General features: G+C 41.5%; 1 protein-coding gene across 1 annotated transcript in view; it reads right to left on the bottom strand.

Moving 5' to 3' along the window:
• LOC126481920 (neuroendocrine convertase 2) overlaps nucleotides 1–17,972 on the bottom strand; it is a 1,488,910-nt gene that overhangs the window by 650,848 nt on the left and 820,090 nt on the right. The window contains exon 4 of the mRNA XM_050105880.1: nucleotides 15,784–15,821. Within this exon, the coding sequence (XP_049961837.1) occupies nucleotides 15,784–15,821 (38 nt within the window). The remainder of the gene's footprint in view (nucleotides 1–15,783; nucleotides 15,822–17,972) is intronic.

Below are 17,972 nucleotides of genomic sequence, written 5' to 3'. Positions count from 1 at the left end.
ACACACACACACACAGGATGCCTTCAAATTTTTGTCTGGGGTTATATTATACAAGAAATAATTTGAAAATGTTGAAAATCTCCAGTTGCCTTCCAACGTTTTCAGCAGATTTTCCATGATTAGCAGGAAAATTGCGGAAATCTTAATGCTGTCGCAGACATTCATCTATGTCTCTTTCCAACATCACTTGAGTTCGCTGAAAAGGACGGAGAGGTCTCCAGCTGCCCGGCATACCAATACCAACTAGAGAGATTAGGAAGAGGTATGTCCATTGGCGTCTGGCACAGTAAGTCCATAGAGTCGAGTCCGCCATTACTGAAATTCGTGTTTTATGGAAGTGAATGTGTTGTGGAATATGGTGAGAATGCTGCATCCTCGGAGCATCCACAAACGGATACGGCCCTCCTGATAATGGTATACACAACCGGGACTCATATGTGGCAAAATAACTGGTGCCTTTCCTGTGTGCAGTCTTGCCTGTGTGTGCACTACTACTAGTGTGCGTCTCTTTGATGCAGCATCAAGGGAAGCCGCAATAATAATCATCGTGCTGACGTGCAGTGGTGCACCAGCCGTTACCGCTTGTCTCCCTGAACATTTGCCTCTATACAATGAAAAACATATCCTCACCAAGGGTGCGAACCTCCAGTGCCGAACGTACAATGTATCTTCCCATTTGAGTGCTAGCCGAAATGGGCCACCTCCCAACGTGAGCACGAATCGCGGAATGATAAACCACAGTCTCCATTGGCTGCGATCCTGTTGCCACCGAAGTACGAAAGGTGCTGGTAGACATTTCTGTATATTACACGAGGCGTAACGCGACCTTCTCGCAAACAATGAACATTAAAATGCAAAATTAGATTGTGAACTACGCTGCGTAATCTTTCTGAAGTGCCTGGGCTAGCGGGTCAGAGCGGATTAGAGTGTGGAAAGGCGCCAAAATAAGTTGCTGTCAGTTGCACTCATACATACAAACTTTATTTATCAACACACAATACTACAACAAGGATGCAAAACACTCAAAACTTTGCTCGACCTCCCTTGATTAACTTTAGATCGGCTGAAGCCCACACTTAAAATCCAAGCTCAAAATCCAAGAAACAAGGCCTCAGCAAGAAATTGAAGTACAAGGTTCTTCTGGAGATTTCACCCAAAAATATTTTCTAAATCTTCAATGTAAACAGGCTGAAGGCCTTAGGAATTTAATTTTAATGGAACTTGGCCGGAGGCCGCATATTAAGCAATAAGAAGAGTTACAATCAAAAGGCAGAAGGCCTTATCTTAAAAAATTTCATGCAAAATTCGGCTGAAGGTCCCAATCAAAAGCACAGCGATGTTATGCCTTAAGGGCAAGACAAGAACGTTAATTTAAGAGATATTAATACTCGGCTGAAGGCCACATATCAACAAAATATGTCTAACGGCTGAAGGCCTAGAAAAAGAGTTTCAATTTAAAAGGAAGAAGGCCTTATCTTAAAACATTTCATGTAAAATTCGGCTGAAGGCCCCTTATAAAGGAATGACAATCCCATGCCTTAAGGGCAAGACAAGAACATTATTTAAGAATTATTGATACTCGGCTGAAGGCCACACATCAACCAAATAACTAAAACCTAAACAGGGAAATTACTATGTAACACACAAGGAACGGCGCTCAGAAGCTTCCAAGGGTCGGCCTGAGATTGTAACACTAACGCCCGTTTAGGTGAGACAGGCAGCCTGTCCAACGACTTCTTAATCTGAAGGCAACCCAACCGACAGACAGCCGACCGACCAATCAACAAAATCAGTTCCGCTCCACGCAAGCAGCAAGACGACCACAAGATTTCAATACAACGACACACAGAATATTGGCGCCCACAACGACCAACAACACTTCACACTTTAGCTGTCGAACTACACGCAGCGCTGGACAGCAACAACACGACAAGGAAAATACACTGCCGAAATATTACGTCTGCGACCAGGGCAGGTAACCGGAACGTCAACGGCCACAAGGCAGAAGATACTGCTGGTCAACTTCAATCACAGGGAATAAATTAAGTTAAACTCCACGGCTGGAATCTTAGCCGACTTGAATACACACACGTTGTTGCTCGCGGGAATGTCCCAAAAGTGACAACCAGGATCAAACGAAGAAATGTAAACAGTTGAGACTCGATAGTAGGTTAAGTGTGGACTCAGCTTTCATGTCCAAGATAGGTGGGTGACGAACTTCATAGCACTCGCAAGCAGCACCTCACACTCCAACCGCACTTGCATACCGCCAGTGGCCCCAGCCAGAGTACGCGCGAAGTGGACTTCCTTGCTGCTCCACGCCAACCGACCGACTGGTCACACACCGCCGAGTCAGAAACTATATGCATCACACCAAAGATAGTGCAGCAGTACTAGTATCGATACACGCTACTGCTGCCACTCACGGGGAGGACAGCGGCATTATCGCGATAACTGCAGTAGAAATAAAACCATAGGACTGCAACCAAGGTTTAATCCAAGACAAGCATGTTTCGAGCCACGGCTCACTTTCTTTACACACAAAACTGAGACTGTGTCTGTTCCTACGTATTTTGAGCACTTACTGTGTAAATACATGTGTAATTTGTCGTTTATACCTACATCAGAATATTTTATGATCGGAAGATGGCAGTAGCCGGACTGATAACAGTGATGTAAACAGACCGGGACTCCACCGTCCGTCAATTGATTCGAACGTGGGTTCTCTGCATGGCGTTAGGAAGAGGATGGTGAGGATGCGTCCACAGAAGGCTCCTGAAGACAGAATAACATTTATTGCTCAACTGCAATGCATTCTTTGTTGCTTCCGCTCGTAATATTCTAGGTGGTGACGAAGGTGGTTCATATGTGCGCCCACTGCTGCGACTGTTGCAGGGCTGGCGTTAACTGGCCTTGATGGGTCGTATCACGGTGGCTGGACTGAAGCGCATCAGGCCTCTGTTGTGATCGTGGCTGGGGTGCGCAGCGGCGACAGCAGTAGGACGGGTCAATGCCCTATCTCAGTGACCTTCCCCGGGCGGCTGTCTGGTGTTGGCGGGCCTTGGTCTCCTTCCCCTGTCACGGTGTTTGTGGAGGCAGCGCCCCAGGACAACGGCGACAGTGCGTAACCACAACCTACCCAAGGCGATGACTCCCATTACAGGGGCCTGCCTGCTCATCGGCGTCCGACGAAAGCGACTACAGCGACGGCGTCACTCTGGCGCCCCCTGGGCAACGACCTGCATTACGACGGTGACTGTTATGGTGACTGCGATGACAGTGACGAGTCCAAACTGATGGTGGCTCTGAGTGAGACAGGCTCTACGCCACGCCAACGCCTCACAACGGATCGATGATGATGACCTGGCTGCCGGTCCGTAAGTACGGCTTTCTGTTGCCGATTTTTGCGTTTCCTCATGCCCAGTAGTCGATGGAATATTCTGGTGTTGCTTTGCTGGCGTAATTGTGTCAATTACTGACATAGATGTTGACACCCTGACGTGTGGCGAGCTGTTTCTTGTCGCGTCCTTTGTTGGTCAGTGAAACAGTGTTCTCCTTCGTGTCCTTAACTCGGCGCTGTGCCAACCCACTTTCGTCATGGTACCATTCCACTGAGCTGCGCAACATAATGTAACACACGTACGACCTCTGGTTCTCAATATTCCTTCACATTTTAACTAAATTCGTTACAGTAAATCTCCCACCTTTAGCTAACTTAATCTCTCTAATCATTCGACCTACAGTGAAGTGTAAAAGTTTGTTTTGAATATGGATCTTTAATATATAGTGCCACAATTTGATCACGAACTCATTTTCAGACTTCATGTCAGCAGCTGAAAAGGAATCTTAATCATTTGTGTATGCAAGCGTGTCGAACACTTATCGCAATTGGACGTTTGTTGTGCTGACTTCAGTGTTGCAATTTTTAGCGGTCAGTACAATACATCCACTCGTTCATCCACAGCATCGCCGGAAGCACTTATTTCTTCAGGAAGACAATGTATCACTCCACCACTACAGAACAGTTTTAGGAACATTCCACGGATTTAATGGTGCTTGTACGCTATCTTACTGAGCACCTCTGAGGCACCGAGCGAGATCTATGTACATGATTTGTTGATGACGGGTCGTGACTCAGGATCTCCAACACTTTAGGTGTCGTGTGTAATCGATGGTAAAACAGAATCGACACCATTGTCTGTTCATTAGCGTGTGCTACTCTCAGATTTGTAGGATTCAATTGCTAATGATGTTGCAACGATACGTCGAATGGAAAAACAGAGGAGAAGGTGCTAGGAGAATGTCTATGTGTAGCACTAAGGAAGAGCATTTGTAAATTGAAGCGAAACTCTGCGCGCTTTCAAAATAATCGAAAGCGCAATGTAACCTCTTTGACGGTCGCCAAACAACGTCCTCTCCGGAGGCCTGCGAGAGCGGACGCGTGCCCTGGTACGGTAATATCTCTGTGGTTCAGCTCGCGCTTAGTTGTTGCTCGTTAGTAAGACGTTGAAGGCCACTCAGCACTTGCAGCTGCCGATTATGTGAGATATGAAGCACCTGCCGGAAGCAGGTCGTATCCTGGATGGAAGTCGGATTGTCAAATTCATTTGGCTGGGGAACACTGCATTCCAATATGCCCCTGACGTTGGTTATCCGTGGATACACAGGCAGAACGGTGCGCCGAAAGCATATGAATTTGTGTGATGAGCATCTTATTCTGTGTTGCTGGTTGCCTTTACTCCGTGCTTCACTTATCCCATTTCCAAAGAAGTGTATACCTGTAGCTACGTTCGTCAAATTGATTACATCGTACGCTTATGGACGTCTGTGGCCTTTGCGCCTTCTGCATTGCGAGTAATTGACAATTATGGCTATTTGTGCATCAATGTGCAGGCAAGTTTAATTTTCTTGTCTTAGTGGAGCTCACTGGGGCGTTCAAATTCCAAGTGTATTTTGACTGCTTTTATTTGAAATGTCAAGAGTGCAAGTGGTGTATTTTATTAAGAGTTTTTATCCGTTTGTGTTATAAATATTTTTAATACTTGGTGTCTCCACCCAGTATGTAATTTGGAGTGTTACTTGTGCTGAATGGGTTAAAAACACTGTCACTGGAAACCAACTGAGCGCTTCGTTCTTTTAAATTTATAGACCGGTTACATCTTTCATCGTTGCACATTGTTTTAATGGTTATCTCCTTTTTTTACTGGAACTGTGTGGGTGTAATAGTTTAACCTTTTATTGTCCACTGTTTGCTGTTGCGATCAGTTGGCCGTTGTTACTTCAATCCTTTTCTTGCATGCGAGTTATTATAGTGATATTTTCTTATACTGCGTGCCTCTTGGCTCAGGGTGGCTCAGTCTAATAATTAGTGCCCAGTATTTTTTGTTGAAATCAGTTCAGTTTCGTTCCTTGGAGTTTTCTTGTAGCAGTTGTTATTTGCTCTTGTATTATGTAACTGTGAGTCACTGTCTGATTTCAGCTGAGAATCAAACGTCCGTTTGTGTTCATTTTATTGGCATGTAATTTTCCTAATCAAAATATTTTCTGCTGTTTTAGAATGTATGTTCTTTCCTGGTGCAAGTGGGGACGAAGCCTTTGGTGACCTTAAAGCCAACCGATCTTAAATTGTACAATTCCAAATCGTAAGAACTCTCTTATTTGATTACTTGTAGGTATTAAGGGTCTCATGTTTGGTAAAGCAACGATAAAGAATAAATTACTTTTTTAGATTGCTCTTTGGTTTATGAATGAATGTATTTTCTGGTAGAGAAGTTGATATTGTTACCCAGCACCGTACCACTACCAGCTCCTCCCTAGCTGCACTGTTTCAAAAGCCCTGGCACACGACCCCACAGCCAGCGAACAATTCTTTACTCCGTGCACGATATACGTTGTACAGTGGACTTCTGTTCGCCAGAAACATGTATTTCCTGATGCACTTGAAGCGGAAAAGGCATCACTATTTGACGATCAGGCATGAATAGGAAGGCCTAGAGTTAGCTGAGCTGCATATTGCCTGAAAGGAAGTCTGCAGGAATGTCACAATCGTATGCAAGTACAAAATTCGAAATTGGCACGCTGGGCGGCCAAACTATTAGTCAACCGCTCTTTTCCCTCATAGAATGAGTGCAGCGCTATATGTGCTACAGAACTGCTACCGAATGCTGACGTAAGTCACTTCACCGAACTGGTACTTATCTGCCAGTCGCTGTCGCCTTGCGAGTATGGTAGAAAGTAGCTATTATGTGTGGAGGTACTCTTCAATACAACGTAGGAGAAGTTGCCCGATTTGCTGAGGTATCAATGCGGTCTCAACAAGGAATGTGCAAGTAAAACCCTACCGCAGCCAGTCATGTAACTCGGCGTAGAAACAGTGACAGAATAAAGATCCTAAGTGACATATATTGGAGACGAGTGTGACGTCTTATCGTTGGTAATGGGTACTAACCTGACTGACAAACCTGTCAGTGAATACAGTTGCATCTCAACCAGTTTCAGACCGAAAACTGCAATATATATTTGGAACGCGGTACACGGCAAAAAGCCATTGCTATCGGCAGCACATAAAACTGCACGTCTTCAACGGACCAAAGAATACAAACAAGGCAGCACCTGGCTGGAGGCCCATAGTGTGGCGCGAAGAGTCGCCATTTTTTCTGCTTTCAAGTGACTCAATCTGTTGTATGCACCGACTGACCAATGAGGAGCATAAGCCTCGGTGTCTACAAGGACAGAGTTTGGGGGTATTTTTCGAACCATGACTTGGGCTCACTAATTCTAGTTGTCATCAGCATGAAACAGTATGTTTATTTAAAGATCCTCAGTGAATAAGTGTTGGCATGTCTTCTACATAGTCATGAGGAATATTGTGTGGAAATTCCTGTCCTCCAAGATGACAATAACCGTGTTATCAGGGCTGCACACACACGCTCCTGATTTGACGAACATTTAGGTACCCTACGACGTCTCGACTGGTTCACTGAATCACGCATTGTTAATCCGCTAGGAAAGTCTCAGGGCCGCGTGGGGGTAGCCGAGCGGTCTTAGGCGCCTTGTCATGGTTCGCGCGGCTACCCCCGTCGGAGTTTCGAGTCGTTCCTCGGGCATGGGTGTGTGTGTGTGTGTGTGTGTGTGTGTGTGTGTGTGTGTGTGTGTGTGTGTGTGCTGTCCTTAGTGTAAGTTAGTTTAAGTTAGATTAAATAGTGTGTAAGCTTAGGGACCGATGACCTCAGCAGTTTGGTCCCATGAGATCTTACCATAAATTTCCAAAAGTCTGAGGATGTACAGAAAAGCAGGTGAAACGATGCAGATAACATCCCCGAAATCTGGTAGCTCTATTAAATCTAATCATCAATCAGTGGCTTCAGCTGGACATGAAGTAAATGAAGAAACTTATGGAGCTGCTAATTCCCCAAATTAAGGCCATTGTGATGGCTAGAGGAAGCGATGACTCCTGGAGGGTGCCTATTTCTTTTTCTGGTAAGCTTTTGATTTTATTGCTATGATCTGCAGACACAAGATAAGTCATTTCCAAAGTTTCTACTGGGAGGCCACTTTGCGACCACTTCAGGTATATTGATTTACCAGGCATTGTTTAATCTAGTGTTCATCATAAGTTGCAAAAAGGTCTCTTGATACCAGAAACAGTATGACGACCATTTCTTAACATCTTCTCCACACATTGCGATCAAGATACGACAAGGTAATTCGGGGAATGTACAAATTTACGTGAATATGTTACACATACACAACATTTATTTATTAATACGGAGTTGGGCCAACATTGTCTTTTACAGCAGCTGAAATTTTTCACGGAATAGATTCACAGTGCGTCTGAATAGTTTCCAATGTAACATTCCCCAATCTTAGACCAAAACGTCAACAAATTGCTTCAACAACGTTGCAGATAGAACTTGTTCTTCACTCTCTGCCCTAAAACTCTACATAACGGTTCGACGAGGATGAGGTCTGGTGCTTCTTCTTATCAGGGCAGATGTTTGATGATATGCTGATGCTCCACAAACCACGCCTGAGGCTTTTTGGCTGTGTATGGGTGCATTGTCTTTTGGAATATCGTTTTTTTAGCAATATGGTAATTATAGTAAGCACTTCATTGTAAAGGATGTCGAGATATTCATTCGGAGTAATCTGGACAGTGACAATAATGTTAAGACCAACTGAATACCACGATATAGCTACCCAAATAATAACGGAACCTCCATCACATTTGACTGTAGGAAGCAGGTTGATCAGATCGTTGGCTTCCTCTGGGTTCCTCAAAACATAAATATGGCTACTTGAAGGAAACAGTGTAAACGATGGTTCATCGGACCATACCACAGTCTTCCAGTCATCAAGAGTCCAGGTTTCATGATCGTGGCGCCACTTCTTTCACAGTTTTTCTTTCGTTTCCGTCATTACGGGTTTCGCAATTGCAGCCCTTCAATGATTGTTAGCCTTGTGAATCTCCAGGTGTACTGTTTTTGTTGACACAGTACTTCTATAGTGACCGTTGAATTTTGCAGTCACTTTTGTAGCGGCAGTTTTATGTTGTCTGGTCACAACCCTTTTTAATGCTCATCGGTCTCTGCCAGTTAACTTCAGTTTTCGCCCACTATTATTCTTCATCGATGATGTTTTACCATATTTTGTGCACGATGCCATCACCGCGGATACTGTCGCTCTTGAAATGTTATACAGTTCAGACGTTTTCGTCACAGGTGTTCCTGCTAAGCGTAAACCATCGAGTTGTCATTTTCGGAGTCTGAGAAAACACACATTTTCCCAATAGCCTTGAAAGATAACCTCTAAGACTCGATACATCAACTGCGCACCGCAGCCGCATCACATTATTTACACGTGAACAGTGGTGCCAGCTTGTAACAAGATGTTCTATATTGCATTGGTGATCATATTACTTAGTGTACTTCCTGTACACACCGACAGCTCCGAAATGGAGTAATTTATTCAGGAGGAGGATTGTATATTAGAACAAAGAGAAAATAAATTTTTATCACTAATTTCTCAAAGGAATAAGTGATGTAATAACAATAAGTTTAGAGTTTCAGATAAATGTTACCTCTTAATTAATGCACTCAGGCATATTAAAGAGTATTCTGCCAACTCAGAGCTGATATGCCTAAATCATAATAAAATCATTACAACTCCTGTCATTGTCCGACAAACTCTGTGTAATGATCCTTAGCGAAAGATCTTAGGCTCAAAATAATTCTTCATATAAAGATGCTAGCTCATTCACTCAAATCAATGTGAAAGCACGGAGGAAGAAGTGAGAATATCGCAGTGAAACTCTTGTCGATGGGAAGGGAGAGTGTTTGTCATGCGTGCAGCGCGGGTGTTGTTTGCAGTTGTCTTGAGATGACGTATGAGTCAGCAGTATCCCGTTAGTTCTGGCAGTGTCACTTAGCTTGCTCATAAGTAAATCTATTGGACACAGTGTTGTACATACCGTCGAACTAGATCTTTACGCAATAACATAAATATTTGTACATCTGAGATAGTTAATATTTAATTACGTTTTACCTTTGTATAATGATGACAGAGATTAAAATACTGTCTTAGTTGAGGAGGTTTTTGTGATGGAATGAAAGAGAGATAAAAGGTCATAAAAATAAAACCGTTATTATAGCTACTTTTACTAATAGTTCTCTAAGCTCCTATTTAGAAACTGAGATTTACGAAACAGTTTATGACAATGGGAAGGAATACTGCAACTGAATAGCTTTTTGAATATATTATTTTAGCAGGGACACCACCAGATTGTCCGCTTTCAAAAACACTGGAATCATTTGCAGAGTGGAAATGTCAAACGTTCTAAGTGCCATTTATTTACAAAACGCGTTTTCAATGCTAATGTGTTCTTGGAACTCTGCTGCATGTTCCAGACTTGCTCCATGTTGTGAAGAAAAGGTTTCTAACACTTATTACTAGATAGCACGTTGTCTTCGTGGCGAGCAGTGCTCGCCTCTAGAGTTCCAAGTGCCGTGCCTCAAAGTCTTGGTTCTGCATTATTTACAGAAGGCTGCTGAGTCAGTTACAGCTATGAATTTATTCCATATTATGCCAATGCATGCTTCTGACCTTTGAATTTGCTGGCCGAAGTGGCCGTGCGGTTAAAGGCGCTGCAGTCTGGAACCGCAAGACCGCTACGGTCGCAGGTTCGAATCCTGCCTCGGGCATGGATGTTTGTGATGTCCTTAGGTTAGTTAGGTTTAAATAGTTCTAAGTTCTAGGGGACTAATGACCTCAGCAGTTGAGTCCCATAGTGCTCCGAGCCATTTGACCTTTGAATTTAAGGATGCTGATGAAACATTATTGTCAACGCTGGTGTGTAATATTTAGAAATGCACTGCGATCAAAGTTTCTCATACTCATTCATCTGAAATAGCTATTAAAAATTCCTGCACTCAAACAGAAGAATGGAAAAATGTCTGTGTATTCAAACAGGAAAGACTTTGGCTTATGTATGTCATGCTATACTTCATCTGAAAGACCAGCTATATTGATCAGTTACAAGAAAGAAATACCTGTTGACGATTTTGACATTCCTTCATCAACAACACAGGGAGTCCTACAGTAAACTTTGCAGCATCTGTTCCCAATAACAGAGCCAAGTAAGAAACAGAAGTCAGTACTGAGCGATTATTTTCTTGGATTTAATTTTGTCAAGTCTTGTAAAAAATTAAAAAAGATATGAGAAATGGGTTTTTTCACTGCAGTTCTATCAGATAAAACATCAATTGTATTTTTTTTTGCATTTGTACTATCGCGGATTAAACGAAGTGCCCCAGTATTAAAGGCTTTTAAAATAAATCTTCTTGTTGGGATTTACAAACAGTCAGGACATATCGAGAACGTTCTTAATAAATTATTTGCTTTATAATTTATCTCACCATTTTTCAGTTTTTTGAGGCTGTAATACCTATTTTCGACTTATTTTGTATTTGTATCGATATTTCTATGTCAGTATGTAGTGTTGCTTAAGTAGAGTGTCATGGAAATTCTTTGACTATGTTTACACATTTCAGTTATGTGAACTTTTTGAACGATGTTGTTTAAACTGTGCTTCTGTATCTAAATAAATACTGGAATGATTTTTATATAATGTACTGTAAATGACCCCCCCCCCCCCTCATGAACCATGGACCTTGCTGTTGGTGGGGAGGCTTGCGTGCCTCAGCGATACAGATAGCCGTACCGTAGGTGCAACCACAACGGAGGGGTATCTGTTGAGAGGCCAGACAAACGTGTGGTTCCTGAAGAGGGGCAGCAGCCTTTTCAGTAGTTGCAAGGGCAACAGTCTGGATGATTGACTGATCTGGCCTTGTAACAGTAACCAAATCGGCCTTGCTACTCTATCCTGTACAAGCCTCTTTATCTCCCAGTACCTACCGCAACCTACATCCTTCTGAATCTGCTTAGTGTATTCATCTCTTGGTCTCCTTCTACGATTTTTACCCTCCACGCTGCCCTCCAATACTAAATTGGTGATTCCTTGATGCCTCAGAACATGTCCTACCAATCGATCCCTTCTTCTAGTCAAGTTGTGCTACAAACTTCTCTTCTCCCCAATCTTATTCAATACTTCCTCATTAGTTATGTGATCTACCCATCTAATCTTCAGCATTCTTCTGTAGCACCACATTTCAAAAGCTTCTATTCTCTTCTTGTCCAAACTATTTATCGTCCATGTTTCACTTCCATACATGGCTACACTCCATACAAATACTTTCAGAGATGACTTCCTCACACTTAAATCTATACTCGATGTTAACAAATTTCTCTTCTTCAGAAACGCTTTCCTTGTCATTGCAAGTCTACATTTTATGTCCTCTCTACTTCGACCATCATCAGTCATTTTGCTCCCCAAATAGCAAAACTCATTTACTACTTTAAGTGTCTCACTTCCTAATCTAATTCTCTCAGCATCACCCGACTTAATTCGACTACATTCCATTATCCTCGTTTCGCTTTTGTTGATGATCATCTTATATCCTCCTTTCAAGACACTATCCATTCCGTTTAACTGCTCTTCCAAGTCCTTTGCTGTCTCTGACAGAATTACAATGTCATCGGCGAACATCAAAGTTTTTATTTCTTCTCCATGGATTTTAATACCTACTCCGAATTTTTCTTTTGTTTCCGTCACTGCTTGCTCAATATACAGATTGAATAACATCGGGGATTGGCTATAACCCTGTCTCACTCCCTTCCCAACCACTGCTTCCCTTTCACGCCCCTAGACTCTTATAACTGCCATCTGGTTTCTGTACAAATTGTAAATAGCCTTTCGCTCTCTGTATTTTACCCCTGTCACCTTCAGAATTTGAAAGAGAGTATTCCAGTCAACATTGCCAAAAGCTTTCTCTAAGTCTACAAATGCTAGAAACGTAGGTTTGCCCTTCCTTAATCTAGCTTCTAAGATCAGTCGTAGGATCAGTATTGCCTCACGTGTTCCAACATTTCTACGGAACCCAAACTGATCTTCCCCGAGGTCGGCTTCTACTAGTTTTTCCATTCTTCTGTAAAGAATTCGCGATAGTATTTTGCAGCTGTGACTTATTAAACTGATAGTTCGGTAATTTTCACATCTGTCAACACCTGCTTTCTTTGGGATTGGAATTATTATATTCTTCTTGAAGTCTGAGGGTACTTCGCCTGTCTCATACATCTTCCTCACCAGATGGTAGAGTATTGTTAGGCCTGGCTCTCCCAAGGCCGTCAGTAGTTCTGATGGAATGTTGCCTACTCCCGGGGCCTTGTTTCTGCTCAGGTCTTTCAGTGCTCTGTCAAACTCTTCACGCAGTATCGTATCTCCCGTTTGATCTTCATCTACATCCTGTTCCATTTCCATAATATTGTCCTCAAGTACATCGCCCTGCTTCTATATACTCCTTCCACCTTTCTGCTTTCCCTTCTTTGCTTAGAACTAGGTTTCCATCTGAGCTCTTGATATTCATACAAGTGGTTCTCTGTTCTCCAAAGGTCTCTTTAATTTTCCTGTAGGCAGTATCTATCTTACCCCTAGTGAGATAAGCCTCTACATCCTTACATTTGTCCTCTCGCCATCCCTGCTTAGGCCGAAGTGACCGTGCGGTTAAAGGCGCTGCAGTCTGGAACCGCAAGACCGCTACGGTCGCAGGTTCGAATCCTGCCTCGGGCATGGATGTTTGTGATGTCCTTAGGTTAGTTAGGTTTAACTAGTTCTAAGTTCTAGGGGACTAATGACCTCAGAAGTTGAGTCCCATAGTGCTCAGAGCCATTTGAACCATCCCTGCTTAGCCATTTTGCACTTCCTGTCGATCTCATTTTTGAGACGTTTGTATTCCTTTTTGCCTGCTTCATTTACTGCATTTTTATATTTTCTCCTTTCATCAATTAAATTCAATGTATCTTTTGTTACCCAAGGATTTCTACTAGCCCTCGTCTTTTTACCTACTTGATCCTCTGCAGCCTTCACTACTTCATCCCTCAAAGCTACCAATTCTTCTTCTACTGTATTTCTTTCCCTCATTCCTGTCAATTGTTCCCTTATGCTCTCCCTGAAACTCTGTACAACCTCTGGTTTAGTCAGATTATCCAGGTCCCATCTCCTTAAATTCCCACCTTTTTGCAGTTTCTTCAGTTTTAATCTACAGTTCATAACCAATAGATTGTGGTCAGAGTCCACAACTGCTCCTGGAAATGTCTTACACTTTAAAACCTGGTTCCTAAATCTCTGTCTTACCACTAGATAATCTATCTGAAACCTGTCAGTATCTCCTGGCTTCTTCCATGTATACAGCCTTCTTTGGCCCTATAAAAATATAATTCCGACGCCAAGAAGTTGTGTGACAGGGAGAGGCAAACAGTACTGTCATGACTGCGTCGCCGGTATGTCAACAGCCAATGCAAATTACGCCACCGGTTCCACCAGTCTTCCACAAAATTGTTTGTATTTGGCACTCAGTAAATGGACCAGATATTTGTGATATTTGGGTGATATTAATAACAATCGTAGTGTTGCTAAAAACTCTATCTTACACCCGTGATTATGCCAAATCACAAACCTGGACATGAATCCTATCCTATGGAATTTGATTTCGAGTGTCCTAATTTATAATGGAAAGACTCATTTGGCAGCTGTAAAATAATTGTGATTGCTTTGTAATGTATGGAGTTATAGTATTTAAAGTTTAGTTTTATTGTTTCAGAAATTCTCCGCTTCCAGTGCATTTTTAAATCACTCTGCTGTCATTTTCTCAAATAATTTGGCTTGCCTGAAAATAGTAAAGCTGACCTGAAGTGAAAAACATTATTAATTGTTGCTTTCATGCCTTTTATGCACTTTGATCAAAATTAGAATGTTTTATCAGTGTTCCGTTTATGAGAAAGTGTTTGAACTTGAATTTAATGTTGTGTTGGCATTTACGCAAACTATATTTTTAGTAGGTTAAAAGACTGCCTACAAAGCACATTAGTTATTTAAAGAGTTATAGTTTGTTGTGCTTTACTTAATTAATAATTTATGAGAATGCTTACCATTTCTCATACATACTTGTGTAGTTTTGGTAGTGAGCATGGTTCTTCAAACCATGACAGTTTAAGAGCCCTCATGTACTAGGCTAGTTAGTTAATGAAGAAAAGCAAAGGCTCCTTAAGACTCAGTGTAGTTAGATTTGCATTCTATTTAATTGCTTCAAACCGAACTTAAGAAAGAAATACTTATTGTGTTAGCTATTCTATTGCAAGCTGTTTAATTCACAGGCACAGAGACCCTGTACTAAGCAATGATGTCACAGAGTATGATCATTAATAGACCCCTGATTTAACTCAGAATAATTTCATGCTCCTCCCTGTTGAGTATTGCTACTTGTTTCATGTGTGTTGGTGACTGGTTCCGTAAACTGCTGCATCTAGTTCATTTAAGGTACGCGTTGTTACTGTCTGCTGTCTCATTGGCCGTTTGTTTGTCTGACTTTCAAGTTAGTAGTACATTTATCTGCAAGGTTAGGTTACTTTGTTGTGTGAACAGATATATAGAAAGGGTTCAGTGTGTGCGTGTGTCAAGGAATGTTAGGTTAGCCTTAGCACTGCCTTCTGCTTTATTATTTTACTTGACACAAGAATGCCTAATTAGGCTGGCGACCGATATTAACACGTAGTGTTACAACTTTCTGGGAGAACGTCTGTTCCTGACCCACCTGTTTACTGTTGGTTATACTCTGCTGGAGTGTTTCGGAAACGAATCTCAGTTTGATTGTTCTGTTCCCATTAGGTTATCTCACGGTCGCAACTTTCGAAAAAATTCCTCATCGGTTTAATGTTAGCATCGGTTGCCGTTTAAGGTGATCGGTGTTACCGTTACAAAGGGAGGAGCATGATTCTGTGCTATCTGAATAGCTCCTCAATTTTTTGGATACATGTCGGCTACGTACAAAACGAGATACATTGTTTTTTCAATCTTCTAACAAATGTAAGATCTGGCACTTAGAACGTTTGACATTTTCTCTCTTCGTTTGTTGGTTTCAGCACTCAGAGGCACATCTGTTTGAAAGATCAGCTTCTTCGTAAGAGTAACGGCTTTGTGTGTATTTTCACTGTAAGTAATTAATTTTGTATTTTGTTTAAAACAATTTGAGGAGGAAGACTAACTATTTTTTTGCTGGCTGTAATTATCATTTGGAAGGAGGTCATATTTTGCAACAGACATTGCCATCCTTAAAAGAAGGTGACAGAAAGTGAACAAGTTTGAGTTATATAATACATTGTTTGTGTACTTACATAATTATGTTTGAGATCTGGATGCATATAGTCCACACCTGCAACAAAAACAAAGACATAAGTATTTCTTTAATATCAGAAGCCCCTGAAAACAGTGCATCGAGACATGAGACAATGTAACAGTCTTGCCAAATAACAGCAATGGCGTCATTACAGGTCTCGTCTGGTGTATATTAAGCTACTTGATACAAAACTGCTTATAACGCTAACTCTCTCATCCATATTTAATTATAGCTGGAATTGCTCGATTTCTATGATTATATTGATTCGAACATATATGCTGCAAATTTTCTCTGAGATTCTATTTACATCCGCTTTAACTGTTTCAATATTTTAGGTGACAGCATGCGGTAAAACTTATAAGTCGCTTCATCTGTAAGAATATGGTGCAAATGCTACTGTTACCCTCCAGGAGACTTGATGTTAAAGACACTGTTTATTCAACATATCTATTGCTCTACAGTATACGGAATGCTAACTTGTACATGCGCAGTGTGAGGAATGGTATGGCTCAACGATGTAAACTGTACAAGAATCGCAGTTCAAATAGCCTAGTCATTACTTCACGCCACGTCACCCACAACCATTCACGTCATACGAGTTAACTGTTACCCTGCAATAAATTTGTTTCGTTAGCCTCACTGTATCTTATGGCCCAAGTGCCGATGAAGTGACTCAATGTTTATCATTTGCAATGCACTGTATATAAAATGGAGAGTCGTGGTGCACTTATACAATGAGAGAAATTTACATGTTAGTTTAGTTTTCTTCGTCAACTGTAAATTAAGTGTTGAGGCAGGCTGCCACCACCACAATAAAGAAAAGTTGAAATATGGAATACAAAATACCGTCAAATTTGGTATATCATACGATTCCTATCAAACTTTAACTATACACGGTGTATTATATTTAATGACAAAAGCTGCCACGGGTCGAAGTACACGATGACAGAAGACGCATGTGAAATGACTGCATATTTATAGTTACTAACAGTTATCGACTTCAGAATTAAATATTGTGCTCGTTGGTAGAAATATATTTCGAATATAGGATATATAATAGAAAATTTCACATTTTAAAAACATTTTTACTGACTCAGACAAAATTTCGAAGTGAAATCAGTGGACGCTGTTCGCCAAGAAATCATAATACTCTCGAAAAGGATTTATGTTTACTAGAATGTTTTTGACCCTATTATCATATCAGCTTTCGCTGTAAATTAAGTATACTTGTATATTTTGTACATATTGTTTCTTTTTTAAATCTAATGACGGCAGCTTGTCGGAAAGTGTATATCCAGAATGTTTCGGGTAAAGGTACAGATATTGTGATATTGGTTCCTTGACCCACTAATTGTCTTCACGCCAACACATCACATAATTTAGTACCTGATGTTTTCTGCACGGACGTAATTGTGCCTCGAAGTTGACTACACCTATCAGTACAGAATATCCCTTTTGCGTTAAAGTGTCCGCACTTCAATAGTTGACCTGCAGCATAGGGGAAAATAAACATTAATGGCTTGCTTCTACCATGCATACTTGGAGGTACTAAGCTGGTATGATGTTGTTCAGTACACCGCCCTCAGTCATCAATGGAAATATCTTCAAAGGCACTCCTGACATCCTGTATAGTTGATGCGTGTAAATAAATTTCTATTTAGATTGTTCTTTCGTTGTAAATGTGTCACCAGGTCGTAGAAACAGCAATGTTGTTAACTCCTGATGAGGTGAAGTACTCTAAACAGCAATTTTCCAAATCCCTACGTTTTAATGCCTTGAGAATATCCTCGAAGTCCTGTCCAATCTTTCATACACACGTCATTACTTGAGAAGCGAGAGGTTACGTCTATGGTGTTATATTTCACTACACTACTGTGTAGCTCGTTGGGTAATTTTTTAGCTGTATCACGGATACTCCTCCCTAATGGCAGACTATAGCTCAGATCAGAAGAAAGAAAATGACTGTATCTGATTTCGACAATACCCATCTCACAACAGGGTTACTCTGTAAATCTCTAAATCAGGCAAGCTGGACACGGCTTTCAACCAATGTCAGTCGATAGGAGTATAGGAATTTGTCTCCTTTAGTCCAGCCTTGCTAAAACATATTTTCCGAGAGTTCGTTGACACATGCGGTAACGAATATCATGTCACTACTTGTGGAAAGATATTGTACCATTTGCGCAA

Source organism: Schistocerca serialis, chromosome 5 (assembly GCF_023864345.2).
Source record: "Schistocerca serialis cubense isolate TAMUIC-IGC-003099 chromosome 5, iqSchSeri2.2, whole genome shotgun sequence".
In the NCBI taxonomy this organism is placed as follows: domain Eukaryota; kingdom Metazoa; phylum Arthropoda; class Insecta; order Orthoptera; family Acrididae; genus Schistocerca; species Schistocerca serialis.
The sequence above is the reverse complement of the archived record's forward strand: the minus strand, read 5'-3'. Positions and strand labels throughout refer to the sequence as shown.